At 35.3% G+C, this 22,612-nt stretch overlaps 1 protein-coding gene across 1 annotated transcript; it reads left to right on the plus strand.

Annotated features, from left to right (window-relative positions):
- The first annotated feature begins 1,615 nt into the window (after nucleotides 1-1,615).
- Nucleotides 1,616-21,672, plus strand: ANXA10 (annexin A10). Its single transcript, XM_069792991.1, has 12 exons — nucleotides 1,616-1,648; nucleotides 2,947-3,028; nucleotides 5,491-5,585; nucleotides 10,504-10,617; nucleotides 12,456-12,546; nucleotides 13,174-13,253; nucleotides 16,077-16,130; nucleotides 16,256-16,349; nucleotides 17,765-17,860; nucleotides 18,524-18,582; nucleotides 20,661-20,783; nucleotides 21,604-21,672. Exons 1-12 carry the CDS (start codon nucleotides 1,616-1,618, stop codon nucleotides 21,670-21,672), a joined length of 990 nt encoding a protein of 329 aa, XP_069649092.1.
- The last annotated feature ends 940 nt before the right edge of the window (nucleotides 21,673-22,612 follow it).

Below are 22,612 nucleotides of genomic sequence, written 5' to 3' on the forward strand. Positions count from 1 at the left end.
GAAGCGTTCAGCAACTCTGATGAACGAAGGGAGAATTGACCACATTCAAAAATCCATTATTTTGCCTGAAAGATACATTACAAAGGCTGTGTTGAGTTTTTTGGTCAAAAATTTACAAGCCTGCAAATCCGTATATTCATTTCTATGATCAATGCCTCCATTGTATTTCTGCAAATATGCATTCATGCAAAGCCCTTTTTTTTTGTTTTCACTGTTTCATGAATAAAGATATATATTCAGAAATTATTAATGCTTGCTTCCATTCTGACTGAGAGGTGGTATCTACTTCGAAAACCACTTTTACTCATTTTTCGTTCCAAGGACTATGCAGGAATCCAGCCTTAAAGCATTCACTAAGTTAGTCACTTCTTTCTGATTTTAGTGCAAGTATCATAAATGCTGAAAAGATCAGTGACTTACTGGTTCATTTTGTGATACCACAAACCTGAATGTGTGAAAGGAAATACTTTGAGATAACTAATCTTTACAGGAATTGAACTTGTTCAAAGCTGATGCAGAGATGAAGAGCCAGCACAGGTATTTTAAATTAGATTTGAATAAATGCACTCATGTCCTACATTTTCTCTCCTCCCCACCACCATCCTTCTGACTAGTAAGGACTGTGACAGGTTCAGACAGCACTTAAACTGAATGCCAGATATGCTTATGCTTTCTAACTTTGGTTTAAAGTGCAAACTCAAAGTCTTTGAATCTTATTATCTGTTACTTGCATCCATTTGCACCCTACTATTCTTTATTATTATTGCCATCAAAATGTTTTCCATTTTGGCAACCTAACATAATGTTTGATGATGTGTTGGTTTTGGATTTGTTTTGGTTTTCCTCTCAAGATTGATGAGCTTTTTTATGTCAGACATTTTGGGAAGCATGAATTACAGAGCCAGAAAGCTAAAACTTCATTTTTTCCTAACTCATAGCATATATCAATATATATTTTTGATTCTGCATTCTAACAGTGTCTTCTATCACTTCTTTCCATAGTTATTTTGTTTATTAGTAAGTTTGGTGTGGTTTGTCCAGCTGGCCAACCACAGAGCTCAAGCATTTCTGTCTCCTGAGCTGCAGAGAATGATTGAACTAAGGTCAGCATTATTTGACATGCTAGCAAAAGGGGAGGGGAAATGGAGCCTCACGTACCATCTGGCCAAACAGCACTTGGCACTCCAACTGCTGCAAACGGCACGTGCCTAGAAAACTTCTGGTGAACAACATTTGAAGAAGTATGTGTACTGTCAGTAACTAGGATGTCATGAGAATATATAAACTCTCAATTTCTGAGGCTAATACCTGCAGAGCCCTACCCTAGAGATACGTTAAGTGACAAGTGAGGCCCAGGCTATACAGCCAATTCCCACACTGACAAAGGAAGATGGGATGGAGCATACCTTAAGGTTGAGTCTGCAATTCATTTTAAATACAATAACATATATCAACCTACAAAAATTGGCATGGTCTCATTGTCTTGTCTATGGCAAGTATTTATTTCCATTCTCCAAAATATTTTTTTCTCATTATTTTCCTGATTGTTTTAATGAATACAAAGGCACTATGTGTTTTACGTTCAGTTGTAAAAATTTGACCTTGTATTTAAATGATGAACAAACTGCAGAAGGATATTTGTCTACTGGTGAGTACTTTCCTTTTTGTGTAAAGGCTTGTTGCCTAATTAGTAATTTTAAAGTAACTCCTTTAAAAATCTTACACTTCTGACCATACATTCTTTTCCTCACTTAGCCACTGACAATTTGTTGCCCCTACCTTTGCTTGGTGGGTCTAAAGTAATGATCAAACACATCAAGAAATGATGTCTTCCTTCTCACCTAAAATATCCACTTCTTGCTTGGTGCTTTTTGGTGCTTTTTAATTCCTTTGCTAAAATTGCAAGCCATACAAAATCTGTATGTGTATGTCATTACTACTGAAGGCACAACATATAAAAGGCTTTCAAGTGTATGTAAAGTGAGCAAACAAACAAACAAACAAATTAGTGTAATCAGTGTAACTCCTGAATCTAGGAAGTATTCATAAAAATACCCCATTTTTATTTATAAAATATATCTCATTTTTCCTTGAAATGTAAATTTCAAGTTAACAGTGTCATTTTAATCAGATGTATTGACTGGGACAAGGAATCATCATGAAAGATAACTTTTATACTTAGTACGTCTGGAAAAGCAGGTAGAATCCTCAGAGGAACTAAAGAGGTTAACGAGGGGACAGAGCTAAGTAGCTTTCAACCTCAGTTATTTTCTCCCATATACGTATGGGTCTGTGATTCTATTAAAATGAATACATCAGTTCTTTTTATTATTCACAGATTTCTTAAAAAGAGTAAGAAAAAATACATGAGATAAAGTATCACTGACAAAGAACTGACAGTAATTTAATCAGTCGCAAAGCAACTAGAAAAATGGTGTTGCCTTCTACGTGGCATATCAGAAAGCTATCTCACACTTAGCAGTAACATAATTTCTTTAAAAAAACTACTACGTTTGTAAGCAACCTATGTATCTCATTCATCATTTTCTTACTAGTCCTTTCAAATTAGAAATACCATGAGAAATAGATACTGAAGACTGTCAGGGATACCATGGATTAACTCTGAAAGGTAAAATAATATTTTCAGGAAAAGGTTGGGAAAGAGACAGAGACAAAAATATGGTTCCATTTGAATACAAAAAAAATTAATTAAATTTAATTTTTTTTTCAGACCTAACTCATGCTAGCTAGTGGCAACTTCCTCAAATATGGTCTGTCTTCCTAGGGCTTACTGCAACTTAAGTTCTGTTTCATAAATTAAAAACTTTGCATCCTGTTCCCCATGAAGCAAAGACAATGTTACGATTGTTGGTTTTCAACAAAACTATATATGCAGTGTTATAGATGTAAAACACCTCAATTAAAGGCTGCTTTCTCCTTCAGCAGATACAAGGAACAATTTTTCCCGCTCCAAATTTTAACCCTATTACGGATGCCCAGATGCTAGGAGGAGCACTACAGGGAATTAGTGAGTATCTTGATTGATTCTAACACATCTTTTTTTTTTTTTCAGAAAGCTCTCATAAAATAACAAGCATTAGGCAAAATAAAAACTCATAAAATTTAAAGTGTCACCACGTATCTGTTGATTCTTCAAGGTATCACAATAAGACACGCTGGTGATGTCCAAATAAATCATGTATTTGCATTTTACAGGAACTAAGAGGTGATTAAGAATAATCCAAAATCTATACCAACACTTATAGTAATGAATGCTTTCCTTGAGGAAAATAAAAAGAGAACAGAATTCTGTGTTATGTCACTACAGTCAAGGTCAACAAAGGAAAGGTTTTTAATTGTAACTTCAACAATTAACTATTACCAGGGACTGTTAAGTCTTTTAATTAGTCATCAAGAAATAAAAAAAAAATGGAGCAGAAAGTTTAAAGAATTTATTATCTTTCACTTACGAGCAATTTTTCCTTTCAGTCTATGTACAAAAAAAATTTTTGGTCACCCATGCATTTTTTCTATATTCAGATTTTTGTGTTTTCCTGTTGAACATTGTTGGTATTGCTGAGGGTCAGAATACTGATTTTTTTTTTTTTTTTTTTTTTTTTTACTATCTGAAACATCTCCCTCACATTACAATTGTTTTCTACATCAGAATTTTTATAGGGCTCGGGCTTCTCACAAGGTTGTACAGCTCCAAATCTTGCATTCTGTTTTCAGTTTCTTCAGTGGAAATGTGAGGACTCAGACTTAATGTCAAATGAACCACAATGAGTATTATTAATCAAGGGGAACCTGAAGTAGCTTTTTGATTAGTTGGCTACAGATGAAAAGTTGTAAACATTTTGCTAAACTTCAAACAGTACTTTTAATGCAATGTTGCTAACATGACAATGCAGAGACGATTCTCTTCATTTAATACTGTAAATACAAGCGCATTAACCTTACTTTTAATTTACCTATCAAAGTTCATGGAACAAAGTTCTAATTTCAAGGACAAATAATAAAAAATGGCAAAATAAAAAGTTAAGCTTCACAGGAGTTTTAAGTCTCCATAGCCTTTACAGGCACTGACACCCTGACCATGAATATTGCACACGACATTCATTCTTGTGAGGAGGTTCAGTCACACATGTTGTCCCACTGATACCAGTGGTATTACACAAATGAATAAAGTTATTTAGGTTTTTAAATATTTCCTGAATCTTTCTTAGTTTTTACTGTAGAGACTATATAAACTGTACAGATTCCTAGTGATAATTTTCTGAAAATTAAAAAGAAATCCTTATGCACAGAGTTTCAGTAATAGTTTCATTTTGTGAGTTTGATAGAAATGAATCAGACTGATGTCAAATCAGTGTCTTGCTAAAAAGCTGGTGTTACTGTGGCTAGATGATCCAGAAGAAAGAGAACTAAACCTGATGTATAATGAGCTAATACAGACTTCCTCTGCCAACTTAAAAAAGCTAAATGTATTCAAAGTCCAATTACATTTGTGTCAAAATGGAACCTGTCAGTTATAGATTATGTGATAAAATCTGCCTTACAAAGCTGTAATAAGTACAGAACGTGTGTCTGTAACATATATACAGACATGTATGCCTATGTAATAATGACTCGTAGAAACCTGAGAGACTAGTCTACTCCACTCAGATGTTAGCTGATCCCCGTGCTTTCCAGCCTAATTCATCTCTGTTACAAGTGTGATAAAGGCAATTGATTTACACTTGGAGATACATTTATGCCGTAATGTCATTAAAATGCTCAGCCATCTGAAATTACCAAAAGCCAACTTCTGGGATGGAAAAAAAAATTAAAATTATAAAATAATTTTCAGAATATGTTAATCTTTATCTTCTTTTTCATAAGCAGTAAATACTGATTCATTATAGAAGTTTAGCAGTATGCTTTAGCCATCAAGCAAAAGATCATAGGTAACCTTCAACAAAATGCCCTTGGAAATTGGTTAAAATATTATATTTTTTAAAACTTCATAACTTATTTTATATAGTTCCTCTGAAAATATATATCTTTCAGTTTTTCAACAAATGGTCTGACCATAATTTGTCATCCCCATAAAAGAGATCCCTAATCCTGAAATGACAACTTAATCAATATCAACAGGGCATACAAGTATGACTTCCCAGGCTCAGCCACAAATTCTGCTAGTGTGCCTACTTCTGAATAGATGAAAGCTTCTATCTGTTTTATTGATGCTTTCAAATCCATTGAGCTTGAGAGAGATGGTGATGCATCTAAGACTACTTCACTTTTTGTTGGTATTATACCAGCAAGTAGAAGGTACATATGCACGGTAAATATAACTGATGTTGGTAAATACCAGTGGGTTATTAATTTGTTGATCTATTTTTTTCAAGAAATTAGGATAATGTTCTTGAACAAAGCATGAACAATCACAGATGTAAGTAAATAACAACACTTCGTTAATTTAGAGTCTGTGTCATGCTTCCTTTACAGGTTGTGAAAAAGATGTGTTGATTGATATCCTAACACAGCGTTGCAATTCACAGCGGCTTATGATTGCTGAGGCATACAGAGACATGTATGGCAGGGTAAGACAGAGCCATTTTGTACTTTCATTACTTCTATCTCTCCTGTCTCCAGTGCGGTTGGTCAGCCCTTCTCTCAGGTCAGTCACTGGAACCAAAAGCCTGGCAGACAGCTGGCTGGCACCAACAGATTGACACACAATTTCGCTCACGTAACTATCAATACCTCTGACAGTTTCAAATTGTCATTTATATAGCAGTAGAAATACTTCTGCCACACACAAAGTTAAAAAAAAAGGACATGAAAAGTTTCTTCTTCTATAGTTCATTCTACTCCTCTATTGACCAAACCAGTATTTCTGGACAGACTTTTTTCTTCCTCTATGGGCTTTTGGGGGTTTCTGCATTACTTTTTTCAAGTCTTTGGAATACATAATAAAGTAGTATTGTATTTGGCTTGAAACACCAAAGAAAAACACCATATCAACAATTACAGGTAGTTGTATCTTACTCACGCACTGATTAACATTCTCATCTCAAGCACTGACATTCTCAGACCTCATACCATGTAATCCCATCCATATACTAAGCACAATATTCACCTGAGCTGCTCAATGTTAAATTTATGAATCTTTGAAAGGTGTTCAAAAAATTTTAAGACATAAAAAGTTAGCTTTTTTCCTTCAAATATATTTTATCCATATTTACAGTATATAACAAGGTAATTTTTTGTTATACGAGTTCTTAAACATACACAGAAATAGATATCCTCATTCTGTTTCCAGATCTACTATTGCTAATCAAATGACTTCGGGGAAGTAGCAATGTCTGCATTTTCCTCAGTTACCCCAGCTATATAAGGGCAAAAATAACAGCAACTCCTTTTGTAAAATCCCTGTGAAATCTAGTGATGAAAAGTGCTACATGAAACTAGATACTATTGGAAAGCTAAAGAAAAATGCTGTGATTAAATTGCCCAGATGTGCCCTTCCCCTAATAGAAGCCAGCCAAACATTCTAAACAAAATCCAGTTTTCTTCTTTTCCTGAAGTTTGAAAAACTAATGGCTCATTGGAAAATGCCTTGAAGGTCAGCGTAAGCTTGGTATTGAATCAATCAGCATGGAGGACAGCGAGTTTGAAGAAATCCTACCACACAGCCATCAGCAATAATTAGAGCTAGAAATAGTTCACTCAAAAACTCCACATTAACTGCTGATGTGGTAGTCTGTTACACCACCAGTCTGTTAACCAGTAGAACAGTGTATTTTCTTCTTTGGGTAGTCGAGCAGTTTTCCAGACAGCCTTTATGCCACCTGTATACCAAAATACCACACAACTGTTGACCTCTAAATAGGCTGAAACACCCCCTTACTCTTTCTAGAATTGGGGGAAAAAGGAGAGCTGGATTTAATCAGTGTGGTGGGTTGATTTTGTGTTGTTACTCACCTATAGGAGATCACTGGCTTTATTTGGACCGTTATAAAAAAATCAAACACACAATATCTGTGATATTTTAGATGCAGCCTTGAATGGATCAGTATGTTTTAAACAGACCATAGAAGAACAATAACTGAATCACAGGTATCCTTACCTTCCAGAGACTGTGACAATGATTGAAATCAGTGGATCTGAATGATTAAAAGTGTTTTTCTATTACAAGGTATTTATTAGGCTACCATTACCACTACACATGCAAACCACAAAAGTTCAGTGTTTATCCATGCAGTATTTCTCACTGATTTTTAGTTTTACTTATAGAAAACTAAAGCATGTCAAGCTACCCAAAGGTACCTGTGATAGTAAAGCACCCAAGCCCATTCTTTTCAAGTCTTCATTTATCTCCTTAATCACTGGACAGTGCTCCTTCTCTACTCCATCCATAGCAGCTGGCTGGGGTTTTTTAACCTTTTCTCCAGAGTGTTTCAAATGGACCTATCATTTAAACACAGGAAAACATTTAAAAGCTTCATATCATTTTTTATCTTTAATTTCTGCCCTCTGATACGTTGTTGTGGTTTAACCCCAGCCAGCAACTAAGCACCACGCAGCCACTTACTCACTCCCCCCCCATCCAGTGGGATGGGGGTGAAAATCAGGAAAAGAAGCAACACTCATGGGTTAAGATAAGAAGGGTTTAATAGAACAGAAAAGAAGAAACTAATAATGATAATGATAACACTAATAAAATGACAACAGTAATAATGAAAGGATTGGAATATACAAATGATGCGCAGGGCAATTGTTCACCACCCGCTGACCGACACCCAGCCAGTCCCCCAGCGGTGATTCCCTGCCCCCACTTCCCAGTTCCTAAACTGGATGGGACGTCCCATGGTATGGAATACCCCGTTGGCCACTTTGGGTCAGGTGCCCTGGCTGTGTCCTGTGCCAACTTCTTGTGCCCCTCCAGCTTTCTTGCTGGCTGGGCATGAGAAGCTGAAAAATCCTTGACTATAGTCCAAACACTACTGAGCAACAACTGAAAACATCAGTGTTATCAACATTCTTCACATACTGAACTCAAAACATAGCACTGTACCAGCTACTAGGAAGACAGTTAACTCTATCCCAGCTGAAACCAGGACATACGTGAAGATGACCTAGAGAAAACACTAATGATATCTCAATAAAGAATTGCCAAATGTCCTTCAGGAATGGAGTTATGATTTGCCATATTTTGTATTCATAGAGAACAATTATTGACTTGCTCACCACTGATCTATCTGGATTTTCTTTTCAAATCCAATATAAACAAATAAATAAATCCCTATGAAAACATACCACCTTTACATTTTTACCTGTCAGCCATATTATGCCAACCTGAAGTGCTACAAAGCCAGTGGCCACAGACCTAAAGATCTAGAACTAAAAAAGCCAAAGAAAACCTCAGATGTCATTTTTAAGAATTTCAATCTCTAAAACTATGAATGATAATAGAAGGGAAAGGCAAGCAAACTATTTTTATATTCCAGCAATGGGCTACAGAAAATTCTGAAACTCATGGAACATCTTGCTTATACACACACAATTTTAATTTAAATAAATCTGTTAAGCACTGGGTATACTTTATAGCACAAGATACATCAAGATACTCTTGACAGCTTTCCAAAAAACCCACCTAGTTCTACTTTTTGCCATGTGGAAACAGGGGTCAGTACAAATTAGCTCTAATCTAGTTAGAGATTAAACAGGAATGGTGATTTTTTTGCCTCACCTGTGACAGCAGATATACTGAAGTGGCTAATCTGGTTAGTGCTCCATGCAGTTTATTTGATTGATCCCTCAAAAATTTGCTATCATCTTGGGCAGGAACTGCCGAACAGGATGGGATGCATCTTGCCCTGAACTGCAGCAGTTTACACTTCAGAGGATACTTTAGCACCCATCAGTGATAGCATTTCACTTGGCTGTGATCTGTATTAATGAATATATTGCATTGGGGAAATGTGCTATTTGGCAGTTCCAGCTTGTGAGTGGTAAACTCTGCAGGACAGAGAAGACAGACAGCTAGGCAATAACAATTTTAGCCTTTTCAGTTTAATCTATGGTAAAACTGTCAGTCCAATCCTCCACCCTCTTAATTTCAATTCAATATGGCAGCCACTATGCCCATTCATTTGACAAATGTAAAGTGTGACGCATTAGAAGGAGAAATGTATAAAAAAAGAAAATAAAACCCTGAACTGGGTGCATTATTCAGACATACCGAAAAGCTTTCATCCTTCTTACAATTAGCCTTCAAGCATTTCATATAGCAGAGACAATTAGGGAATATTGACAACTTAAGAGTTGTCTTTTCTTATTTTTCAATACTTTACTTCCCTTAGTTCTGATTGCAGGAGTAATTTTTAATTAGCATCCATTTGTATTATTAATCCATTTTCCCACAGGCATGTTGTCAGAAGTGAAATGTCTTAATGAATTAATTTCTATTCTGTGTGTGATTTAGTGGTTGTCAAATGCATCTAATGTGCATTCACTGAAGACTGCATATGTTTCTTCATCATAAATTTAATTTTTAATGTGTATATGTCCTCCTTCATTGCTACTTTAGCTGCTAATAATATTCAGATAAGTATCAAAAACAAAGTACAGGCCTGAAAAAGATGCAGCTCTGAAAACATAACAGTTTATCTCATGGGAACCATTTCTGGTACTCCTTTAAATTCAGACTTAGGTCAGAACATATCTGACAGCTACCTAGTGCTGTACAGAAAACATAAAAAAAAAGAGTGCACAAGTATCCTCTTAATCAGAAACAGCAACAGTATAACTAACAAGCTTTTGGCATTTGCAGTGTTTTGAAGGATGCTATCAGGAAAGGGGAGAGTGGGGAGGACATTCTCATCCATTACTCAGCTACCTGGCAAGCAAGTACTGAGACATGTGGGGGAAGAGAGGGGTTCCTTTTTATTAATCCAGCATCTGTCAAAAGTAGTTAATTCAGTTTGAATGTAATATACATAAACTGAAGCACATAACCTTCCAGTAATCCAAAGCAGATATTTTTATGTAGTAGGAGCAATATGGATGATTTTTTAAATTATTCACATAGTGAGTAACACTGAAAAAAGCACAAGTCGCCTGCATTCTATGGGATTTGACTTCCAAAGGTGCTTAGCTCTGACAGATTCGCACAGGGAATATGCCAAGGGAAGCTGCAGATGCTCTGTCGTGGTATTCAGGCTTCCAAGCCTTTAAGTAGTAGTTGCACTTAAACCCTTGAATTTTCTTCTGTATTCTAATGAACCAAAAATCAACAACCCTATGCGGTCTACTGACCTGTGTGTCTATTGCCATCGCATCCCTACTATTAGAAGAAGCATGTACTATCTAAAATTTTAATTTTAGCCAGAATTCATCTTTGACGGTTCATCTTTATTCATTTACAGAGAAAACCAATAATACTTTTTTTAAGCTGTCTTAATGAAGTGTGACTACTGAAATAATCCTGTCTATGTATTTTTTCATCTTTTCAAGGATCTGATAACAGACCTAAAAGAGAATCTCTCTCATCACTTCAGAGAAGTCATGGTTGGCTTGATGTATCCACCTGCCTCCTATGATGCCCATGAGCTCTGGCATGCCTTGAAGGTACTTGTCAAATTCAGAATTGTTTAGAGTTGCAGTCACTAATTACAGTACTGAACATATGTTAAATTGATTTTTTTGACATTTAAATGGTTGATAAACTGCTGGAAGTTAGTACACTGAAATAACATACTACTACATAGTACACTAGGTCATCAGAAATGCAGTGCTATATGAGGTCTATTCATTGGTATGCTAAAACCAGCATAAATAATATCCTTGTCATGTAACAAATACAACCCATTTAACACCTATGGTAAACTCAGTAAATGAATAAGTATTCATACAGGGAAATGTAAGGCCCTGATCGTGCAAGCATTTATGTGTGTTACGAACAAAATTCATTTGAACAGCCAGTGCCATGCACTAAGCCTCCACCTCTGCAAAGACCAGTACTTCCTTAGCAGAACATGTCTTTACATAAACACTTGCAAATTACTCTGTGACAAAGCAATCATCACTCCACTCAAACTGAACCGATTGCACATTTTGAAGAAAATATTTCCTTTTCTTCCCAGGATCTGAGCCTGTGGTCCTTAAACAACTGAAGTTTTGAAACAAACAAAAATATTTTTTCAAAGATCATGTAATTAAATGGTGAAATTCATTCCTGCAGGGCATTGTGGAGGCCAAAAGCACAAATCAGTTCATAAAAGACTTCAGTACATTCTTAGAAAACAGTTCCACTGTTCACTATTGAAAATAATAATCCTTAGCAAATTCCTTCTCAGGAAATTCCTAAATTGCCAATTCCTGGAAAATGGGAAGGCATATCAGAGGTCAACACTGTTTTCCTTTTCTTTCCACGAATAGTTGCTACTGTCCACTATCACAAATAAGACACAGATTATACGACTCCGAGCAAGGTTATGTGTCTTACATATTTTGAGAATACCTTAAAAAAAAAAAATTAACAGTTTTTTCTTGTCCTTCTGACACTTAAACCAATGCACTTTTTAGAACTAGTGATACATTTTTAGTTGCAGTTGGCATTAAAAGGATTGTGAAATATCATTGGTAGCACTGGAAGCATGACTTTTATAAAAATTATTGACAAGATTGCCAAAGTTATATTTTTTCTAAATGTGGCTCAAGTTAAACTTTCTTATAGTATTCTATCTTGATCTGGATTCATATGGCCAAAGTAAAAAACAGGCCATACATGTCTCCAGGGTCAAACTCAATGTCTTATTCTCCCATTATCCCAAATGCAGAATACTCACCAACACTATACACATGCATATTAAAAGCAGCATATGCAGTGTATCTTATGTCAATTCAAGTTTATAAAATTAATTCAAATCCAGTGGGAAAATACAGTGATTTGCAGCACTGCATGCATGGCTATGAGGCTTCCTTTAAATACCAAGTTCTATAATAGACATTACAGACTGTAACATTCCTAAATAAATTAAAAAAAAAATAAATAGAGGCACAAAATAATAGTTGTGCTCATATCTACTTCAGGTTGCCTGAACACTTGCTGGGGATGTATGCTCAATCTTTGCATCTGATTTCTTTCAGCAAATCCTGAATTCTTACTAAAGCTCTAAAATTCTTGCCATTATGTTTCTGTCAACACTAGTAATGCTCCATTCCCCACTTGTTAATGTACATGCTGAAATTCAAATTAAGTAGGAACATATTTGAAATACAGGGTGCTAGTACTAATTTAAAGTCATTTTCTATTTAAACAGGTAGACTACGCAAAAGTACACTCTGCATTGCTCCAGCAGAGACTGCTATTCTTTTGTTACTTCTGATAAGTGCAGCATTGCTTTCTTCTAAAAGCTGTGGTTTCTACTAACAACATCTTTTCATATTTACTTCTTTCCACACAGGGAGTAGACACAGAAGAAAACTGTCTAATTGACATATTAGCCTCAAGAACAAATATGGAGATCTTCCAGATGAAAGAAGCCTACTTAATGCGTAATGTTTTTTACAAGGGCACAGTAGCAGTTGTACTATGTGTGCTCTGGATGGATGTATTAGCACACATGAAGGAACTGAACTACAAAAATGACTTCTCAATACTACCTGGTTCCCTTCTCCCTCTTCTATAACTTCTATAACTATATACAAAAGGCTGAAGCAAAATGTTTAAAGTTGAAAATACATCATAGTATTTTTGAAATGTATTACTGCCTATGACATGTGAAACACCTGGAAGCCACATTTGGGCATTCTCAGAAACTTTTGCACTCTTTATTCAAAAAAGTGTCTACGCTGTCTTCCTTCCAAAAGTGTTTACTCAGGCTGGACACTCCACTCACACAACAGCAGCAGTGGCGGGGCTGCGCCCGTGGGTGGGTGGGTGGGTGGGTGGACAGGTGAGCCGGGGCAGCAGCTGAGGCCCCCCGGCAGGACCTAGACAGACCTGCCAGCCCCATGGCTAGGTCCGTGTAGAACCTGCATGGGTTACTCTGGAATAATCACCATAGAAAATGGAGTAGTATTTGCACCTTATTTATTTATCCTTTGTTTGCTAATCTTAATTAGCACTTTTCAGAGCATGTTCATTTGTGATTTAGATTATATGTTTTTGGTTCAACCTAGAATATAATAATGATCTTCAGCAAGATATTGATTCTGAGACTTCTGGTCACTTCAGAGATACGCTCATGAACCTTGCGCAGGTACTGTAAAAAAAAGTAGTATGACTTACAGTTCTAAAAAATTCATAATAACTTTTGATACTATTTGAGAAGTCTTAAATTTTAAGATGACCGTGGTTAAAGCTAGTTCAATAGGACTACACTTTAAGAGAGGGGGCGAAAGCAGGAGAGGAATAGAACTTGAATTCCTTCATCTACTTTGACTTTGGCTTTGGCTTTCAGATGGAGGCAAAGGTCAACAGACTATTTTATTAAGACCCTAGATATTCAACTGCTGACCCTCTGCTCACTCTCTCTCATCTCAAAAGGAGTCTACTTGCATGTACAAATGAGACTTTCATTTTTAAAGCTTTGTTTTCTCCATTGTTAGAATATATGGCTCATAATCCAGTCTAGGCATTATGCAAAAAATGGAGATTTATCCATATTTGACTATGAAAGGAAGTATTAAATAGTTCTCTGTTTTAAACTTTATGTTCTTTGTGCTGCTGCATATGCTAAATCACAATATGTTTGCAAGCAGGCAAATGAATTATCACCATCACACACCAACTTTTGCAGTTTTACCAATTTGTACTTTTATGCAACAAAGTTGGTCATCCTTGTCAGATCATGAGTTCCCATTCTCATTGTAGTCACTGTGCTTATTATCTTAAAAATCTTTTGTAAACCAGAATAACAAATAATGAAAAAAGGACTGCCAGGAGATAACAGCATACATAAGGTATATCTGTATTTTTACATATGTTTGTCTGGTGAAAAAGTACTTACTAAGATTTAAAATAGCAGCAGGCTTCACTGAGTTACAGAGATAAAGAGCAGATGTTTCAAATGTAGAAGCTATAACAGGAAATATTTTTTTCTAACGTTGGGTGGTTTTTCCCCCTAATAATGAAAATTCTTCCTTGATTAAAAATGAAGAGCTACAGGTTAAGCAACCTTACTTCTCATCTTTATTAAAACAATAGTACACATTTTACTTGCCAAAAGAACAAATTTAAAATAAATTATCTGAGACATTATTAGTCCTTATTTTCTTAAACCACAGATATTGATAGAGAGGCCTGAAATCAGAAACTTCTTAGCTAACAAGATCTAACTGCTATTTTTCTCAAGATAAAGAAGAGTTGCAGGGAGTTCCAACTTTACTCAGTTATACTGTATACTTTGAAGACTGTTAGTTGAATCATCCATGTTTGGATATGATCTTATATTAAAACTCAGTGATATTTCTTTAAAATATATCCTTTCTAGTTCTAGTACCATGCAACTTACAGAAGATTATTCTATAGCAACATTTCCAATGCATCCTTTAATGCTTTTTTCAGACATTCTTTGCTTTGATTTCTATTAAATCTTGGGATTGATGACACACACATCTGACTACAGATAGAAGTAAATGTGCTTCACATATGGAGAGCAAACTATTCAATTGCCATAGTGTGGTATTTACACAGGTCCACACTGAGGCACATTAGAAGTTATAGGTTATAGTCCTTCCTAAATAAATTAACAGAGTTATAAATTCAGGCTAACTAACATTCTAGTATGAGACAAACAGATTTTTATTCTAATTCTCTTTTTTAGGCATTAATTGAATTATGATCATTTTCTCCAATTTAAAAAATAACTATACATATTGTGGGATTCTCCAGCAAAACTATGCCAAGAGCAGTCACTGTTAAATGTTACTGGGGAAAGTGGGTGTTTGACTCATGTAGAGTATTACTTAACTTATTTTATTGTTCGTTTGTCTTTCTTTTTTTCCTGTGTTTTCTCATGTATGTAACTTTATGCAGTCATTCCAGCATAATTTCCTTCAAGTAATTTATCTTGTTACTAGGAATTCCACTGTGTGAAATTCTTACAATTTAATTAAAATATAAATTAACATTTTTAACAGGAAGGAGCTACAAATCAGTCATGCTACAAGTTGACAGCCAATACTTAATGTTAATCCTCCCTTTCACATATAGGGTAAAATGACTGTAAATTTTAATCTAAATTGCTTCAAACACATATCATTAAGGCAGTGATTACATGCAGCTTGAGATTGCTGAGGGTTCTGCAACCAAGGCTGATTTGTATCCTTACAAGACAATTATAGTTAAAAAAGCAATTCCAAAAGTTGCGTGCTCTTCTCTTTTTCTAACTATATAATTCAGATCATAGCGTGTTTACTAAGGCATATCAGCTTGATTTGTGTAACCGAAAAACTATTAAATGTATGGGAAAATTAAGTATTCTTCCGTGGTTTATGTATCAATGTTGTCAAACAATTTCCTAGTCTTGAATCGTAATTTTAGACAATGATTACAAGCAAGCAAAATCTCAATTTTTTTGATGTGCTTGCTCCTATGGTTTGTGCAGGGAGAAAAAAAATTGAGAAAAGATTCTTCTGGTAATATGCATATTGATAAGAAATAATCAGCGAATTGCAAATGTTACTCTTATCCTTGTTTTCCCCTCATAGTTACCTATTATAGTAAGCAATGTAACATCTGTAATACTGGAAATGGTGGTGGGATGGTGGTGGTAAGGTAAAAGCTTATTTAAAATTGGACTAAAAATGGGATAGGTTTATCCACTTTGCCCATTTTTTCCTCCCACAAGACCATTTGTCATTCCAGAGTTCCTCTTCTTAGAGGAAATGAAGCCACAATATGACAACTTGAAGATATTTTCTACAGCTGCAAATTCAACCATTGAATACATTGATCCGATCTAAAAGCCCATATATGTTATCTCAAGAAATGAAACATAACTTCATATAAAGACAACTTTATATTCCTACAGTCTTTTAGGATTTAACTTTTGAAGAAAATGTATCTTTTTTTCCCCCAGGGAACAAGGATGGAAGGATATGCAGATCCTTCTACAGCTGCTCAAGACGCAATGGTAAATATAGTCAGATGTGAACTTCTCAAACATAAAAAAAAAAAAGAACAAATACAAACATTGAAAAGTAATTTAGGAATTACTTAAAATCTTTTGCTTTTTTTTTCCTTTTTCTGGTATATTAGATTCTATGGGAAGCATGTCAGCAGAAAACAGGCGAACACAAAAACTTGCTGCAAATGATTCTCTGCAACAAGAGTTACCAGCAGTTGTGGATGGGTAATCCAGTGGTTCAACTGTTTGAACACAGATTGGAAAGGAAAAATCTGCCTTGCTAATAAAATCATGGTTTACATACCAAGAAGCTCAGTGTGCAGCAGGGTATTAGCCTGAAACCTAAGTGTGAACTGTTGGAGCTCTCAGACTCCCACTGATGTTAATGGGATTTTGGAAGTAATGCAAAACTGAACTTTGCGTGATGACTACTGGCAGCTGTAGATAGAACAGACAGACATCAGGATGCCTAATAACAGAGGGAAGAATGCACCATCAAAGAAAGGCATAGGCTATGGCTGCACTGAGTTTATACATGACACAACAGGATGAGGCAAATTTTTCTTAACTATTCTCTTCATTTTTCCTAAGTAACTCTTTGCTATGAGTGGAAACACCTTGGGAGAGGCAGTTGGAGTATTTTCAACAAATGTTTGTATGTGAAAACACATTGCTGTGTTGAAGCTTTTCCCCAGAAGTTTCAAAGACGTTTTTGATGGGACCACTTCAGGGTCCACATTCGCTCTCTCATAATGAACATACACACAGAAACATAATGGGACATTTTTATTTAAAATAGATAATCAGACATAATTACAGATTGCAAGAAATTTATGTGAGATCATCCAGACCTTCCACTTTAGAAAAGAAACCTGTTGTATCTGTTTGGTAACAAGTTTATCACTGTGCAGCCAGCTGTATTTTTTATGCCGACTTCTAACAGTAGCTTAGAACTACTTTGCTGTCATGGATCAACAAATTCTTCTGTCATGACTTCTGTAAGGCTGGTGATGATAGGATTAACATAACGTAACACACCTGCTTATGCTCTACTCTCTGTCTGTAAGAGATTTGAGGGCTCTGTAATGTAGTCCTCCCTAAGTTCTGTAGTAAGCAGTGAGTTGAAAATTTTCCTCCTTCCCTAAAGGAGTAAGCACGCCCTGTATATTTGTGTGTGTAAGTCTGCATACCTGCACTATCCAGAGAGTGTCCATGTCTGGATACTAACATGTTACGCATGTCACACCATGGCTTCTTGTCACAATCTGTGAATCTCCGGCCAGTTTTAGCCAAGCTAAGCAAGGAAGTTGTCTTAATGACATGACATTCTTACATGTATTGTAAAGAGACGCTGCTAGATAGAGAATTTATTAAAGCTTCCAGTGAAACAGAGGCTTTGGCATGCATTCATGTTATACTGTATACTGGATAACCCAGAGAGAGAATGTCCTGGAAGCCAGGTTTCAGGCTACTCATTTAGATTGCCTTACCTGGAAGATAGAAACATAATGAAACACTGAAAATAAACAGGGGAAAAAATAAACTCAATATTTATAGTACTGGGGGGAAGCAGGAAAAAAAAAGGCAAGTTGATCATTATTAATGAACTAGAATAAAGCAAGATTTCTTCCCCCCCCCAGTTTTCCAGGAGTTCCAAAATATCTCCGGGCAAGACATAGTAGATGCCATTAACGAATGTTATGATGGATACTTTCAAGAATTACTGGTTGCAATAGGTAATGTAAAAATATTTATTTTATACTAGCAGTAATCTCATAATAAATATCTAGTATGGTATCTCTGATGCATCAAGAATATTATTCTTCTGATATTTTTATCCACTTTACTCTCCTATATTGTGTAATTAAATTTTCAGAGATAATTAGAAAATAATATTTGAACTACTTTTCCATGTCTGTGTAAAACTAAAAATGTATATATGCAGCATTAGATTCTGACTGAGCAGAACTAGTATCTGTTCTTTATTTGATAACAAATTTTGTGTGATCACTGATAACTGCATTACCAACTGATTCTACACATATTAAATAATTGACAAAGTTTTCAGGACTTCAGTGGTATATAAACAAGTTCCAAGCTTTATGTGCCTTTGTTTTCCATTTATAGAATAAGGATAATAATATTTCTACAAAGATGTCATGTAAGCATATTCACTGATATTTAATAAGGCCTTCGATGCAACAGTAATGAGTACCCACCCAAAATAAGTGCCAGACTTTTTAAATTGTGAATATAGTTATGGTTGTGAAAACTGGTAGCTTAGTTTTAAGCTGAGTCATGGACAGCACTACCCAGCTTTGTATTTCAAGGAGCCTAAAGCCAACAGAAATTATTTTATAATAATCTTAGGTTTACTTGTTGCAACTCTTCTCTCCTAGTTCTCTGTGTTCGTGACAAGCCTTCCTATTTTGCTTACAGGCTTTATAATGCAATTCACGTAAGTAGTCTTTTTTTTTCACATACCATAAAAAGTAGCTTCCTATTTTTTTGTTTGCTTGATTATTCTTAAACAAGTACTTACAAATCAGTCAGTTCAATCTTTAAGGTGTGATTGTGTGTTTTAAAACTGTTGGTATCTACAGAACTTTCAAAGCAGTAGTGCCTAAGCAACAGTTAGGATTTAACGGTAACAGTAAAAGGTTAAATATATAGATTCCTTAAAAAAAATCTGTCTGGTGTCAATTTTTTTTTTTTTTTAATTTAAACCCTTTTTTTCCTATGGATTGTATCTCCCCCTGCTGTGCAGAACTCAATGTGCACTTTTCATACTACGTAATTTTTGTCTCTAGAGATTCAGTAAGTATCACTAAAAATTAAATCATGAATTACTGTTACATAAAAACAAATGGTCATGTTTTCTTGTGGGGCTCAATGTATATACGTAGATTCTTTTATCTTTGTGTGTAAGTGCTAACATACTAAAACAAATGAGTGCCAAGAAGAAATGCAGGTACATGCAAAGAAACATCTACAAATTCTTCTTACTAGAGGTCGCTGAAGACATTTTCTTTTGGTTTTCATTCATCAGTGAAAATAATGATGCGTTATGTTATATAAAAAATAAAGCGCAGTCTTTTAAGCCTAATCTTTTAAGTGTAATCTTTAGAAGATGGTCATAAAAGCCAGCCATGGGTAAAATGTGAAATATCATCTGAGAGCAGGAATGGCAAAGATAGAATTCAAGCCAGAACCATTGAACAGAACTTTTCAGCAACACTTCAGCAGTGTCCCAGTATCCTCTTCCAGATGCTGCCACTACTGCTGTCCCCTGTTTCAGATAAACCAGCAACAGTGGCAGCAAAGAACCAAGGAAAATCCTGGGGGCTGAGAGAAAGAGGCAGTATTTTGTCTGAATGATCAAAAGAGGATTCTGGCACGTGACGTGAAAAAGGTTTGCCAAAAGTACCAGGAAATACCAGCTATCAGGAAAAGGGATGTTTCTCAAAGGCCCTGTATCAAGACCGCTTTTCAAGTTAAAACCTCATTTTTAATTTTAGGAAATATCACATAGATAGTTTTCTTCTTTATTATATTCAGATGATGTATCTGATGCAGGAAAAAGTTTTTAATGATTAAGAATAAACGTTTGCATTTTGTTTTAATTAATATTTTACTCTGTTTTATCTAAGTGTTTTAATGAACACAGATAATTCTCAAAAGAAATGCAAAAATTTAAAATAGTGTCTGTTTTTGCAGGGAAGTTATGTCCAGATTATACCAAAAGCTTTTTATATGTCCATTTATAATACAGTATAATAAAACCCACCCAGGATTCTAATGCTTGAAATAATAGTCCGTAATGGTTTATAAAGAAGATTTTAAAGTAGCCATCAAACATGTATCAAATTCTGTATATGCAGTTTTTTAACATATCTCATTACTTGCTTTTTGAAGAAGAAGATTTCAATATCAATGGCTAGTCGATAAAATTATGATTTAGCTTTAAACAATCTAAACTGGTCATCAGCCATCCCAACCCTAAATGTTTTGATTACTTTTATTGCCACTAGATGTCCCCATTCTCCACACAATTACAATATGAAAATTTATTCAGAAAGTTAAAATAAAACACAGCTGAATACAAGCTATGTAAATTCTAAATCAATAGTTAAAAATCTCACTGAATTCACATTCAGCAGCAGTTGTGAAATAGATTATTGGCTTCAGTGTAGTTTGAATGGACTCCACAACAACAATCACAACAGCTACCTACAAACTGAATACCTAAGACTACTGACAAAAGTTCATCAGGTTTTTGTTTTTAAAAGTTTCAGTGCATGGTTAAAACACTGATATATGGGGAAACTCTGTTATTCAGTAACATGAATTCTATTATTTGAGCATGTGAAAATTCTGTAGGATAAAACCTTTGAATGCTTAGACTCCTTTAAAATCTGTGATATCTTTATGGGTAGCCTAATAAATTGGCTTATCTATTAAACATTCATATGAGCATATACGGATGGGCAAACATATACTGTCCAACTGTCACGTTTCCTCTCCTTTTCTTTTTAGGACTTAGGGTTTCACAATAAAACAGTTATAAGGATTCTCATTGCCAGGAGTGAGATTGACTTGATGAATATACGACAGCGATACAAAGAGAGATATGGGAAATCACTCTTTCATGACATTAAAGTAAGTTTTTACAGACTTTTGCATCTGTTCAGCACTGGCACCACACAGACTGTGCCAAGCCCTACCAGAAAAATACAAAGGGCTAATCTCCATTCAATCACTTGGATTTAAAAAAAAAAAAAGCAATGTATAAAAACAATAAGCTATCTTTTCACTGCCTCGGGCTGACTTCAGTAAGTGAGCAGTGAATTCTCAGCTCACTCTCATTCTATGTGTTTTTGTCCCTTCCCAAGAGCAAGAAGAGGATATAAACAGGGCAGGACAGTGAATGCTGAGGAACAGTTTGCATGAATAGTTTCTACACAAATTGATACCATCTTCTTTCACACCGCCCTGCAAGGTTAGGCTGATACCACTTTCATGCAAAATTGAAATAAAAATCTGGTTTTATCCTTGTGCTTAGGTAGTATCAACCTTCAGAAAAACTATTGCTCTTGTACTCTTGCTCTGTACCTTAAAACAAACACTGTTTAATTGTAGAAAAATGACTCTTGCTAAGACACTTTACCTTTTTTATGATGCTATAATCCAACCGTAAGATGTGCAGTAACCGTAAGAAATTGCTCATGATTTTTTGGTATTGAACTTGAGAAGAATTAAACAGGTTTGATCCAACCTTTCAAAGGTAGATTGTTTCAAGGTGCCCATGCAACCAAAGCCTGAGGTATGTGAAATCAGAAAAATCTTGGCCTAAAATCCTTAAGAAAACACTGTAATGTTTTACAAAACCTTACAACATCAGTCTAGTCCTTATCACACACCAAGAAAAGAAAAATTAAGAAAATGTACAGTCACAGAAATGTGGGTTTTTTTCTTGCAGCATTTTGCTTCAGGACATTATGAGAGTGCTTTACTTGCTATCTGTGCTGGTGATGCTGAAGATTATTAAGGAAGAAGAATATGACCTTCGAAGGCTGTACAAATCTATTTTAAATAGAAATTGAAGCTATACACAATACACTAACTGTAAGAGATCCCTATTCTACATAAAAGAACACAAAAACCAGTGCTATACATTTGCTAATACTAAATATTTCTTGAGACAGGAAAAAATTTTGGCAGGAACATGGTTTTATCCCTAGTTCTAATTAATATTTCTGTTTGTATGGTTAATGTAAATTAATGAAGCAAGTAGTAAAATAACTCCACGTAAGCGTATGTTTATCATTTAGTCTTGCAACATCCCAAACATTAGACAATAGGCTCTGGAAGAACCTATTCAATTCCACGCTGGAGAGAAAAAAAAAGGTTTTGCTTTATTTACTTTTAGCAGCATGACTTCTTCCTTTGAGTAGTTTTTTTCTTTTCTTTCACACTTCTTATACCTCATATTCTATGCTCTTGAACACTATTGTTTTAGTTACTATCAACGTAAGCATCTGCCCCAGTCTATTATCAGTCACTCACCAAAGAGTGCTTTTGTATTCTCTTTCATTTAGCCTACGTACTTAATGGCATTTCCCTTTTCCCATTTGAAATGAAAGCAAAAATTAGAATCAAGTATCCCAAACCATTCTTGATTTAGTGCCATGCACTAGAGGCCCCTGGAAGACAAAGCATCACGTAGCTTTGAGCGGAGAAATTCCAGAGGATTAAACGCTGAAATTCTATTTGCGCCTCTCTCATTTTAATCATTAATTGAATACTGACCTTCAGAGCGCTGAGGTATTTCCAGGATGCCCCAGATGGTATAATTCAGGAGTTGACTAGTAGTAGGTAACACCGCACCTCCAAATGAGGCTGAAGGATGCAGCGCTCCTCAGAATACCAGCAAACGCAGTCTGACAGCATCTGGTGACAACTACTACTCCTACCACAACGGGGAAAGG

The sequence above is a fragment of the Haliaeetus albicilla genome, chromosome 1 (genome assembly GCF_947461875.1).
Source record: "Haliaeetus albicilla chromosome 1, bHalAlb1.1, whole genome shotgun sequence".
Taxonomy (NCBI): domain Eukaryota; kingdom Metazoa; phylum Chordata; class Aves; order Accipitriformes; family Accipitridae; genus Haliaeetus; species Haliaeetus albicilla.